This window comes from Lutra lutra, chromosome 8 (assembly GCF_902655055.1).
Source record: "Lutra lutra chromosome 8, mLutLut1.2, whole genome shotgun sequence".
In the NCBI taxonomy this organism is placed as follows: domain Eukaryota; kingdom Metazoa; phylum Chordata; class Mammalia; order Carnivora; family Mustelidae; genus Lutra; species Lutra lutra.
This window is the reverse complement of record NC_062285.1, coordinates 120,157,771-120,171,512: the sequence shown is the minus strand read 5'-3', so window position 1 is coordinate 120,171,512 and position 13,742 is coordinate 120,157,771. Positions and strand designations below refer to the sequence as shown.

Genomic DNA, 13,742 nt, shown 5'->3' with positions numbered 1-13,742 from the left:
ACTTTCAGTTATAAGGTGAGTAAGTTCTAGGGATCTTACGTATGACATGGTAATTATAATTAACAATACATAGTATATACTTAGAAGTTGCTAAGTGAGTAAATCTTAAGTGTTCTTACCACAAAAAAGAAATGGCATTATGTGACATGATAGAGGTGTTAGCTGATGTTATGATGGTAATAATTTTGCAATATATTAGTTTATAAAATCAATACTTTTGTACATTTTATGCTTACATAATGCTATCCATCAATTATATCTCAATAACCTGGGGGAAAAAGTTTGTACTTGAAAATTAATTAACAATATTTGATTAAATCTATTTAGTTGTATATACATCTGAATGCTTTATATTTATTTTTAGGTTTTTATTTGAATACCGGTTAGTTAACATATAGTGTACTATTAGTTTCTGGTGTACAATTTAGTGATTCCACACTTATATACAACACCAGGTGCTTATCACAACACACGTACTCCTTCATCCCAATCACCTATTTAACCCATTCCTATCCAACTCCCCTCTGGTAACCATCAGTTTGTTCTCTATAGTTAAGAGTCTGTTGCTTGGTTTGCTGCTCTCTTTTTTACCCCTGTGATCATTTGTTTTGTTTCTTAAATTTCACATATTAATAAAATCATATGGTAGTTGTCTTTCTCTGACTGACTTATTTTGCTTAGCATTATACTCTCTAGCTCCAACCATGTCATTGCAAATGGCCAGATTTCATTCTTTTTTGTGGCTGAGTAATATTCCATTATATATATATATATGCCACATCCTCTTTACCCATTCATCAACTGATGGACATTTGGGCCCTTTTCATAATTTGGTTACTGCTGATAATGCTAATGTAAACATCAGGGTGCATGTATCCCTTCAAATTAGAATGCTTTAGACAGCAATCAGAGGTCGTATTAGGCTGGAACACTAAGTACTATACTATAATTAGTCAGTAATTTTAATGAAGTAGTTGTTAAATGAATATTGGCTATATAATCCTGCCAAGAGTAACTTGGCTTTATCAAAATTTAACTTCAGTTTTTATACATAATGATGTTAAATCTTATTTAGAACTCGAGTAAATGTGTTATCTGTATGCACACTAATATTACTATTGACATCTTTTAATAAAAAAAAAATGTTTTGAACTCTTTTCCTCATAATGAGGCCGAAAGAACTTAGATCCAAGTCATGTGTGCTCTAACATTACTGTCAGAAATGTCTTTCTAGGTTTTTCAGTAGCTTCCAGGATAAATATAAGCCACTTATAGCTATTCAAGATTTAACTGTGATATACATTACCAGGCTTATCTGTGTCATTCTCTAGTGTATGGTCTTTATTCTAGCCATAAGAGAATTCCAGCAGTTCCTAAACTGTGCCATGCAATTGTTTGCTTTCCAGCTTGCTAAAGGCTATTTTCTCTATCCAAATTACTCTTTCTTTTTTGTTCTTCATGAAGATATTTTCTAGCCTTCTGGTCAACTATCACTTCTCCCAGGAAGCCATCCCTACTCTTGTTTATTATTGATACTCCTGTTCTGTGTGCCCACAGCAGATACTCTAAGCCCACTTCGGTTAATTTGTTAATCTCAACTGTTACAATTGGCTTACTTTTCTAGAAGCTCAAAATTAGAGGCTGTATCTTATTTATACCAAACATAATGTGGTTCCTGGATATTTATAATTTACTATAACTCAAAAAAGCTAATTTAATTCTTTAGAAGTACACTAATTGATCTGCTATGCAGGGTATACAGCAATAATGAAAGGGATCTATTGATATTAATCAGGGAAAAGAAAAGAATGAAATTTATCTGGAAAATACTCCATCAGCAAGAACATAATTTACAAATTATTTACTGTTCTTGAACTTATCTTAAAATTGATGCAGAACAAATTATTTGCTTTGATCACTACTACCTTGCAATTGGTCAAGAAGCACAACAGCTACGTGGTGCTGCGCTTGAATTAGTTCAAGATGCAAATCCATCATGAAATTATTTGGTGTGACTGGTTTGCAAATGTCTCCATCTATATCCTGGGCATACTTTGGAAGGATTGAAGTAAAAATAAAAAAGAAATACAGTTATCAAAACATGCTATTTTTAGTATGTCTTTAGCTAAAAATAGCTCTATCCTATTATTACTCAAGTTATCATTTTACTCTAAGCCTTTAAATTCTGCTCACTGCTCAACTCTTTGCAATCTGGTTCACATGTTAATAAACCTGTTTTCAAATTCACCAGTGGTCTCTTCAACAACAAATCTAAAGACTCCTCACTCTCCTTGATTTCTTCTGGGAAGAAGGGAACAGATCTCTGGCCGATGAGACCAAAACCACCACAAATCAGGCTTTACTCACCTACTTGTAGGGCCAGCCCTCTTCCTAGCTAAGTAACATGGACTTCAATCTCATGTAAGAGTTTCCCATTTACCTTGGCATAGCAATGGTCAGTCACTGATGATCCATCTGGTAAAGCAGTTAACATGCAATTCAAATTTATTCCGTCAATTGCTTTGTCAAGGAGTTCATAAGCCAAAAATAACTGTTCCACAGGTTTCTTCTAAAGTAATTTTATAAATAAAACAAAAATAACATTTAAGGGAAAATCATATATAACATTTTCAAGTTTCTTTCAATAATAATTCAAACCAAGTAAAAACTTTAAGTAGTCTATTCAATAGCAATAATATTAAATTTTTTACTAAGTGTATTTGTCTTTGTTTAATGTGGAATACTACTGATAAAAGTGAAATAATAAATACAATTCATCATTTTTCCAAGGATAAATTAAGCTTTTTGTAAACATGTATATATCTTCCTTTTATGGTTTTCAAAATTCTGACTGTACCAAATGTAGAGGTAATTTTTAAAAATATAACTCACAAAATTTATCATTTTCCCACACTTCATTTTGAAAGTTAATTTTTTTTAAATCTCAGAGCTGGATATCTAGATGCAGAGGCAAACAAAACCAATGGTGTATACCATGATTTTCAAAAACTAAATACCTTTTAATTCTAATTATTCTCACAGAGAGACAAATAGAATAATACAAAAAGCATCCAGCTTTGTTCAAACTTTAAATTTTCCCATATTTCTCCAGTAAACTTAGGAAATAAAGCAAACACATACATGCAGATAACTGAAATCCTCTATGGAACTGTCCACATGACAATCTTTTTCTCCTAAATTTCTTCCTAAAGGAAGCCACTGTGCTTTGGTTTTTACCATTCTTTTGTGTGTTTTTAAATTTTCACTACATGTGTATGTATCTATTAACCATATGCAATATTACTTACATACTTTTTAATATCATCAGAAAATTTTGCAGTTCACTTTATACACTCAAACCTGTGTTGTTGCAACTTTTTCACGCTGGGGTTATGTAACTCAAAGTGTCAGAGTTTGGTTAGCAACACAGAACTCGAGATACTCTTAAGCAGAAAGAGATTTGACAGAGTTAGAGATGTCTATCTCTTCTTAAGCAGAAAGGGATTTGATACACAGAGTTAGAGGAAGGTCGGGGGGAAGGGAAGAAAGCTGCCAGTGACAATATGGCTGCATGCACAAGCCTCTGTGAATCTTGGAATCAAGGAGGTGGCTGACAACACCACCAAGTGTCTGCCACAAGGAGTCAGGTGAATTCAAGAGCTTTCTCAGCACGGCTGGTAAATGTTCTTCCATCTGCCACTGCCAAATAAGAACTCTGTCTTCCCTTCATTATAAATTCCTGCAAATGCCCCTCATTGGAAGACTAACCTAGAACTACATGGAAATGAGAGGCTGGGAAGTGCAGTTCCAGTTTCCCTCCTATGACATGAAGGTGACTAAAGAAGGGAAGGGCAATGATGCCAAGCTGACTCTAGTTCAAGCCCACACTAATTCATTCATCCTCATGCCCCCATGAATGGTGCGATGTGGAGAAATATGACACAATATATTTATCCACTCTTCTACCAATGGACATTTAGACTGCTATTCCTAAAAATGTGTAATGCATTGTACTAGTCTGTGGATCAAGACAAGGCTGGTATTTTCCTTACAGTCCTTATGTCTTTTTTTCTGCTTTCTTTCTCAGATGACTATCTAAGACCTAGGTCATGTTGAATAGAAGAATGACAGATATCCTATGTTGTGACCTCAGTATAAAGGGATTGCTTTTAGTCTTTTACTACAGGTATAAAATTCATTACAGGTCTTTGAATGATACCCTTTATGGGATATAGAAGTTCTCCTCCATTCCTGACTTAAGAGTTATTTTTTAAAGATGGTTGTTGAGAATGCCTGGGTGGCTCAGTTGGTTAAGTGTCTGCCTTTGGCTCAGGTCATGATCCCAGGGTCCTGGGATCGAGTCCCATGTGAGGCTCCAGGCTCAACAGGGAGTCTGCTTCTCCCTCTGAGCCTCCCCCCTCTCATGCTCGCTCGCTCTCTCTCTCTGAAATAAATAAAGAAAATCTTTAAAAAAATAAAAAATTTTTTAAAAAGATGGTTGTTGAATTTTGTCAAATGCCTTTGTTGCACCTTTTTATCTAGTAAGGTAGTTGTATTTCTTCCTTTCATCTGCTACTGTGGCATATTGCATTATATTTTCTAATGTTAAATCACCCCCGAGTTCCTGGAATATACACAATTTGATGACACACATCCATTTAAAGATATATAGATACACATCTCCATTCAAGAATCACAGGTTCAGGGAGGTTCTCATCCAACTCAAGTAATGTAAATTCAAATAACAGACCTACATGAAGGCAGGCTCATGATTACAAATCATTAGGAAGAAAGACTTTCTCCCACCCACCCACCTCCAGTACCCATGTGGAGATACCGCCCCACACAAATAGGCACATTGGTTTTTTTCTGGTCTCCCTTCTCTAGAATGTGGACTTTTGGAAGTCATACTTTTAATGTGTAAGTCTCAGTTCCAAACCCCCATCTTTCATGTGCCCAAGCTTCACATCTTGTCACTGGATAGCTGTTAATCTGAGCTTTTTTTCTAACTAAGCCCATCAGCCAACTGCAGCATCTATTCATAAAATGACCATTCAAGTTTTCAGTTCCCCTTTCTATTTCAGCCCCTGGAATTTATCTAACTTTCTTGTGAGCTCCACAATGTGCCTGAGGATATTTGTTCAATTCTGTCCAAAATTTTGATGTACTTTGTAGCAACAGGGTTTTCAGCTCAACTGGTTTGCCCTTTTGCCAGAAACAGAAGTCTCTAAGGATGCCTTTTTAACACTAAAAGATTTCAAAGACCCTCCCCCACACACACCTATATTCTACCATTAACATCATCACCATCACTATCACCTTTGTTATCTTTGTCGTTATCATGCAAACATTTAAATAATGTTCCAGACACTGGGCTAAATGCTTTACATGGACTAATTTTTTAACTGCACTACACTATGAGGTAGATACCTATTAATTGCTGTAATTTTATAATACATTTATTGAAAGAACTAGCTGCTATATATTCAGTAAAACTTTTAAATAAGCTTTGTGATAACAATAAACACCTCATTTTTTAAAATAGTTGCATTTATATATGCAAGATATATAATTTATCCCACCTACAATCTCTGATAGGGGAGCATATGGATTTTGGATTCTCCTTACAATAAATTCTCACTCCTTTTCTCCACTTCAGTCCCCTCCTCAGATGAGTCTGAGACCCTAAATTAAGAGTCAGTGCTCTACATAAAACATAAGAGAAAAACTGAGTAGCTGCCATGTGTCAGGTACTGGTGTCTATAACATTACCAATACTTCATTTAGATTACATAACTTAAATAATACCAGTAGAATAGGTTCTATTGTTACAATTTTACAGATGAAGACATTTATATTCAAACAGATGAAATAATCTGTTTAAGATAACATAGTCAATATTAGAGTCAAGATTCAACTCTGGATCTTCCAACACCAACGGTTGAGCCCTTAGGACACATCAACAAACCACCTGTACTACATCTACCATGAGCCACAGTACAGTTGGCAGGTTGCCTATCGCACAATGTTAAGGGGTACCATTCATGCTGTTATCCTCATAGACTTGTATATTTATTTTGGCAATTTCCCAGAAGATGGCAATAAATCATATAAGGAAAGGGTACATTTTTCTAATTTAAATAAGAGTAGCAATAGTTAGTAAACAGTCTTCAGCTTCTTCATTTGGGAAAACTGCCACCTTCTATGAAACTCATTTTATTTAATGGCTTTAACTGCCAGAAATTTTACCTGAAGCCAAAATCTAGCACTTTGTAACTTCTACTACTATTCTTATTCCTGCCCTATGAAGTCTCAGAGAATAAGTGCTGACCCACTAAGTCAGGGATTCTGAAATTCTAGTTTTTTTAAGAATCTACGTGGGGGGGGAAGGGGCGCCTGGGTGGTTCAGTCAGTTAAGTGTCTGCCTTGGGCTCAGGTCATGATCCTGGGGTCTTGGGATTGAGCCCCACATAGGAAACCTCCTTCTCCCTCTCCCTCTGTCATTCTCCCTGCTTGTTCTCTCTCTCCCTCTCTCTCATTCTCTCTCTCAAATAAATAAATAAAAGAATCTATTGGGGGAATTTTAAGAGGAAAATACCTGGAATCATAAACTTTTAAGACCCCGCAATTGAAATTATGATTCAATATGCCTAAGTGGGAAATAGGAAGCTGTATATTTAGCAAGCACTATAAGTTATCCCTGGAAAAACCATTGGCAGACAGTTATTATGCCTCAATTTCTTGTGAATTTCAAACCTACTGTTCCCAATTTAAGATTTCTCAACTCTAGCTCTCTTAAGACACAATACTACATAAAGAACTCAAAATTGCATTTCCTAAACCCTAAATTAGAAGAAAATAAATTCAGAATGATCCCCCAGTCCTCAAGTATATTCATGATATTTAACTGGTACCCAGTTATTAAGACTTGCATATTTTATGCATTAGAAAAATATCTTTCACACAAGTATCCTGAAGACTTTTTTTTTAAATCAAAAGGCAACATAGCATAGTAACTAAATGCCTGGACATTGAAGGCAACACGTCTAATCAAATCCACTTTCTATGCGACCTTGAATAAGTTAGATGTAATAGCAAAAATCATCACTATGACTACCACAAATCAGCTGAAGTGAATCTCACAATCTCAACACAGAGATAAAAAGCAAGCTGCAGAAGAATACACACACTATGACACCATTTAAAAACAACACTTCCTACTTCCTGGGAATACACAAATATGTCATAAAAGTATACCTGGAATTTATAATATATTTAGAATAACAGTTACTGCTAGGCAGGAGAAAAGGTGATATGATCAAAGGGGTTAATGGAGAAGTTTCAAGTCTACTAATAAGGTACTGTTTCTTAAGGGGATATGGGTCTTCCTTATAACATTCTTTACAATTTTATGACATATATTTTAAATTGATTTTTCAGAGAAAATACAGCAATTCTGAGTATTAACATTAGCAACAGGAAAAGTGCTGATGAAATAATGTTAGGAAAGAACATCAGAATGCTATGCTAAAAAATATAAAAAAGAATAGAAGGGAATATAAAAAATAATATTTCAGTCCATATAGTAAAATTGCAGATTTTTCTTTTTTATATATATCAAAATGTCCTCTAATGTTAATACAACTTTTATAATTTAAAATTGTAGTTTTTTAATTAATCAGGCAAACAAAAATACAAATCCGTGGCTTCCTCTCTAGAAAAAGTGTTTTTCAACAGCAGTCCATGAGCACTAGTGTCCTAAGGAGCTATTCCGTGATGGATAAAATGGGTTTTATTTTCAAATAATGGAATATATAGTATTCTATATCTTCTTGAAAAACCACAATGCTCATAAGCAAATGAATGCCTCTGAGAAGTCTTATAGTAAAGAATCTGTTGTGTTTAATCCAAAGATACTGGACTCTGACATCCTTTTCTGAAGCATATTAGCATCACATAGAACTGACTTGATAAAATGCTAGTTCTTGTCTATAAATTAAAGTGTTTATACCATATATGACATGGTTCCCTAGACTCCCATTCAGATCTATACAACAACACAGTCTTTGATGGACAGAAATAATTCAAATATTGTAAGAAAAACATAACCAATAAGAGAAATAGCTATTTATCTCCCTCACCCCCTTTCTTCTCTTAATGTAACAATCACTAAGAACTTGCCCAATGCAAGGGACTGTTCTAAGTGTATTTTCAACAGGTAATAACTCATTGAATCTGTCAGAGGAATATGCTGAGCAGGATCTCTCTGCTTTATGAGTGTATGAATCACAACACATTCAAAATACCAATGGTAATGTAACTACAAATCCTTTTAAGATATTTACCAGGTTATTTTTAAAGCTAAGTGGGATTTTTTTTTCTACAGTAAAAGCAAAAGGTAGAAAATGTCCCCCGTAGTTTTCAATGTATGTAGAAACTATAAATTCTCAAATATTAAATATTCAAAATTATTTCTACAATTAACCATTACATATTTACAAAGTTAGTATTGTTGAAAATCTAAATTCCTAGTTTTTTTAAAGATTTTTTTTAATGTATTTATTTGACAGAGAGAGATCACGAGCAGGCAGGCAGAGAGAGAGAGAAGAGGAAGCAGACTCCCCACTGAGCAGGGAGCCCGATGCGGGACTCGATCCCAGGACCCTGAGATCATGACCTGAGCCGAAGGCAGAGGCTTTAACCCCCTGAGCCACTCAGGTGCCCTAAATTCCTGTTTTTAACTGTATTTTCTAAAATAATTTTGTAGGATGTCTGCGTGCTTCAGTTGGTTAAGCATCTGCCTTCACCTCAGGTCATGATCCTGTGTTCCTGGGATCAAATCCGGTATTGGGCTCCCTGCTCAGCAGGAAATCTTCTCCCTCTGCCTGCCACTCCCCCTGCTTGTGCTGTCTCTCTCTCTCTGACAAATAAATAAATAAATATCTTTTAAAAAAATAAAATATTTTTGCAATACCTTTAATATTGGAAGAATTTCTGTGTTCCCTCTCGAAATCCCAAGGGAGTCACCAGTTCCTTTCCTTAAAGGTATCTCTGTGGGGGAAAAGAAAGGAAAAGAAGGAAGGAAGGAGCAGAAGGGGAAGGAAAGGAGGAGAAGAAAGAGGAGGAGGAAAAAAAGGGTTAAAAGTCGGAAAAAGAGGAGTGAGAGGGAGAAAAGAAACAAAGAGAAAGAAGGAAAGACCAGAGGAAAGAGGAGAAAAGAAAAAATGTAAACATAGCAGTGAATCATAATCCTAAAAAATGTTATGCCAAATTTTTTGATTTTTGGTTACTTTTTGATTACTCATGATTTTAGAAATGATTCGACACTTAGAAATTGACTGAATACAAAATTATTTCTTCCATATAATTATATTTTGTCTTTATATAAATTAATTTAAAAGCATCTTGCAGTACAACAAACAAAATTAAAAATCTTGATTATTAACAAGGTAATATTATGGTAAAGAGACTGGTCTTCCTACACAGTCTATAGAGTCCATTGAAAAGCATTCAAAAGGGGGTGCCTGGGTGGCTCAGTTGGTTAAGCGACTACTTTCAGCTCAGGTCATGGACCCAGAGTCCCAGGATCGAGTCCTGTGTCGGTTTCCCAGCTCCATGGGGAGCCTGCTTCTTCCTCTGACCTTCTCCCCTCCCATTTTCTCTCTCACTCTCTCTCCCTCAAATAAATAAATAAAATCTTAAAAAAAAAAAAGAAAAGAAAAGAAAAAAGAAAAGCATTCATAAAACAGTGTAAGAGCCTTATGAATTTGGACAAATATCAGAAAAGGCTGGTTTGAGTGAAAGGAATATAAATTATAAATATATGGCAATGCTCTCTTCCTATTTTAAAATGTATTCTATATGGGGTGCCTGGGTGGCTCAGTGTGTTAAGCCGCTGCCTTCAGCTCAGGTCATGATCTCAGGGTCCTGGGATCGAGCCCCACATCGGGCTCTCTGCTCAGCAGGGAGCCTGCTTCCTCCTCTCTCTCTGCCTGCCTCTCTGCCTGCTTGTGATCTCTGTCTGTCAAATAAATAAATAAAATCATTAAAAAAATAATAATAAAATAAAATAAAATGTATTCTATAATTTAAATTAAATAATCCATTACTTAGTAAATAGTCCAATAAATATTTTGAATCAGACTGCCATAATTAATATATAAGAATGACTTGTACTTTGTGTTTTATGTGCCAATAAGATGATGGTAATAATAATACTGGAAAAGTTATAAGAATTTATACATCTAAATGGGGATAACCCCTCACTACATAAACTTAGATTTTTCTATTTTTAATAGATCACACTCCAATATCAATTAAATCTTTAGAGGTGAAACACTTTAGCAAAGAATCAACAAATTGCATTTAGTTAATTTGTAATTAAACAGAGTATAAATACAACAAAACAATAGTCTCCCAAAAGTAATTAATAAGCAAAACAAAATTGAATAAGAAATAGACAAAAAAAAAAAAAATCATTGGGCTTTTTGCTTTCAATAACAGGTAACCTGGAAAAATTCTCCTGCCTAGAGACCACTAGAAAAGCTGGAAAAAAACTGTTTCTTCATATTTAAGTAAAAAAGATCATGAAAATGGGAACTTGAGCTACGTTCCCAACTGAGGACTTTTATCAATTCTGAAACAGAAAGCTAAGAAGCCAAGTGATGCTTCTGACAGCCCTGAGAACTAAAGCAACAGAGATTAGGATCCAGGGCCACCAAGAGTGAGAAGCCAGAAGGGGCTGCATCCCAGGAGTTAGGGTAAATGGAAAATAAGTCAACAAAAGAGCATCTCAGCTTCAAATTATCTTAATCTCTCAAATTGGACTAATGGGATCCTGGAGTAGTAGTGTCTTCATACATTCAGTAAAAACAAGCATAAACCTTCTCTGGAAGGTTTTAACCTCATTAACCTCATCTAAGCCTTCAAGTTATTTCTATAATATATTTAGCAAATATAATGTCTACCACACAACCAAAAATAGCCAGAGTAACCAAATAGATGATGAAGCAGTTCTTCACTTAGGAACTCAACATAGTAAGTGCAGAAGAAATGAAAGAAGTTTGAAAACCTTTCTGGATTCTCACTCCCACTCCTTCAATGACAGATAAAAGTTGTATAAATATCTCCACCTCCCAGCTCTCTAGGTTCTACACAGTCTCCTACAGGTCTCTCATAGGAATAACCCCTAAACCTATAAGAGTAGCCTTCTCTGTAACTTACCGCATTTTGTATTGTCTTCCTTTCCTTTACTGTCTTAGTTCTCCACACTACCTCCCTGTTTCCCTAGATAATATCCCAAATAAAACACTGGACTCAACAACTTGTCTCAGAATCTACATCTGGCGGGGGCGGGGGAAACCTAGGAAAAAGGTCAGACTGACAATAATTGAACTCACGTAAGTCTTTACAACACAACATGTGCGATAACTAGGCATTATATGCTTCCTGATTCAACACAGTAAACAGCAGCACCACCTATGAAGTATTCTTACAAATTTAGAAGATATTGACAGGAATTCTTTTTGAAGATATCACAGGAATCTAATCAAGCCTCTAGAGCCAACTACCAGGCAGAGAAACAAGTTAATTCCACAAAGACATAAGAAGCCAAATCCAGATTGTGGGGAATCCTACAAGATGGCAAATTTCTTCAAAAAATAAATGGCTTGAAAGGGGGAGGAAGAAAGGAACTCTTATAGATTAGAAAGAGAGACTCAAGAAAAATGTAAGAAAGTAAAATGTATGTATGGGCTTATTTGGATCCTGATTAGAACAAACCAACTTAAGATATTTTTAATATAGTCAGTGACATAGGATTTTTCCCCTAATTTTGTATGGTAATAATGGCATTTTAGTTCTGTAAAACAAAACAAAATCTTTATCTGTTACATAAATACATAAACCAACAGACACACACACACGCACACACATGTGTGCATGCACACACACAAACACATTGGGCTATTTGCTGGTGAAATGACATGACATCTGTTTTAAAACACTCCAGAGGAAAACATGTGTTCCAGGAAGGAATGAAGTAAGATTGGCAAAATGTTCATAATATTCGCACTGCATAATAGGTACATGGTAAGTTATTTCATCTCTCTCTATTTGAAATTCTGCAAATATATAAATTTTAAAAAAGGAAAAGGCATTTTAAGACAGGACATTTCAAAAAAAATAGGACTTGAATGTATTAGATAGCCAGAGACCTTTAACCAGTAGTTCCCAAACTTTGATGTGTATCAAAATCACCAGATAAACTAATAAAGACTAGAAAGGCCCAGGCTAGATGAAGTAGGATAGGATCTGGGCCTTTGTATTTTTAATAAGTTCCCAAGTGATACTGATGCCAATCAAAATTTGAGAACCATGGCTCTAAAATTCCATCTGTTAAGCCACACTCAAATGAGAACACCAGAGCCAGATCAATAAATCTCTGGGAAAACAAGTACTACAATAATTACTTTACTACAAAGTCCTTCAAATATCATACACACTGTGTAAGAGGGGTAAAATAGGAAAGTAAACACCCACTAGCCACCCTCCCACCTTACTCCCTACATATGGGTTACTTTTTAAAACAGATGTTTCAGGGGTTCAACCACATGCTGAAGAAAGAAGGTCAGAGCATAAGGCTGTCCTTTGGGAGAAGGAACTTTCTAAAAGGAGAAGAATTGCTGGCAGAAAGGGATTGGGGCAGAGAGAGTAAGGAGTGGGTGGGAAATGAGAACAAAAATAAAGGAAGATAAGAGGAAAAGGGGAAAAGAAAAGTAGAAACAAAATAAATGAAGACAACAAATTTTAAAAGGAGGGAATCAGAAGACAGGAGGAAATTTAAGAGGAGATAAAATGTAAAACACTGATCCATTCAAAAGACATTTATTTAAGTTCCCAGTCTGTATGGGGCAGTGTGGTAGGTACCAAAAATATAACGGCAACCAAAACATGCTCTCTTTCTTCAAGCAGCATACACTCTATCGGGAAATGGCAAAGGAGGAAAGGCAATAAAAGGGAAAAAGTGAAAAGAAAGGATGGGGAAGAAGAAGTTCACTTCTTCACTCATGAGGTGAAAGTGGTGAGGAATGGAGAAGGGGAATATATGAGTGAGGGGAAGAAAAAAGACACTTTTCTGCCACAGAATCATAGAATAACCTCTTTTTAACATTCACTTGATTAAACCTCTACTATTTCTATCCCTGGTTATAAATCACCAAGGAAGCACAGTGCTGAAATGCCTAGTTTCCATTAACAGTAGTTATTCTGTATTCCAACTTACACTTATACATTCATATGCACATCTGTAATTAGTAACTTCATACTTTTTCATTCATTATATTACCTAGAGATTTTTTAAATTTTCTTCGTGGGTTTCCTAATAACTCTAATATTTCACTTAATCGCAATGTGACCTCTGCTACCACCACAATATCAATATCTTCCATTTTATAGCAGTGAATTACTTCATTTATCTGCCACAGAAGATAAACCCACTGAAAAGAGAAAATCAATCAAAAGTTTATTACATTATAGAGTAATTTTTCTAAACTTAGGACTTCCTTGAAGTCATCATCTTCTAAACATATGAAAATGTTAGACAGGTAAACACCCCCTTACTAGTACATCTTAATTATAAACATCAATGGTCCTAATCAATCTGTTTATATAAACTCATAAAGAAGATCCACCTACGCTTATAATCTGCATATCTATAGCCATAATGGAAAATTTATCATCTT

At 35.1% G+C, this 13,742-nt stretch overlaps 1 protein-coding gene across 2 annotated transcripts in view; it reads right to left on the bottom strand.

Annotated features, from left to right (window-relative positions):
• CFAP54 (cilia and flagella associated protein 54) overlaps positions 1 to 13,742 on the bottom strand; it is a 334,936-nt gene that overhangs the window by 275,667 nt on the left and 45,527 nt on the right. For both annotated transcript variants that reach the window (XM_047743150.1, XM_047743152.1), the window contains exons 14-17: positions 13,346 to 13,496; positions 8,975 to 9,051; positions 2,441 to 2,569; positions 1,926 to 2,052 (exon numbers count right to left, since the gene is read on the bottom strand). In XM_047743150.1, coding sequence (XP_047599106.1) covers positions 1,926 to 2,052; positions 2,441 to 2,569; positions 8,975 to 9,051; positions 13,346 to 13,496 — 484 coding nt within the window. The remainder of the gene's footprint in view (positions 1 to 1,925; positions 2,053 to 2,440; positions 2,570 to 8,974; positions 9,052 to 13,345; positions 13,497 to 13,742) is intronic.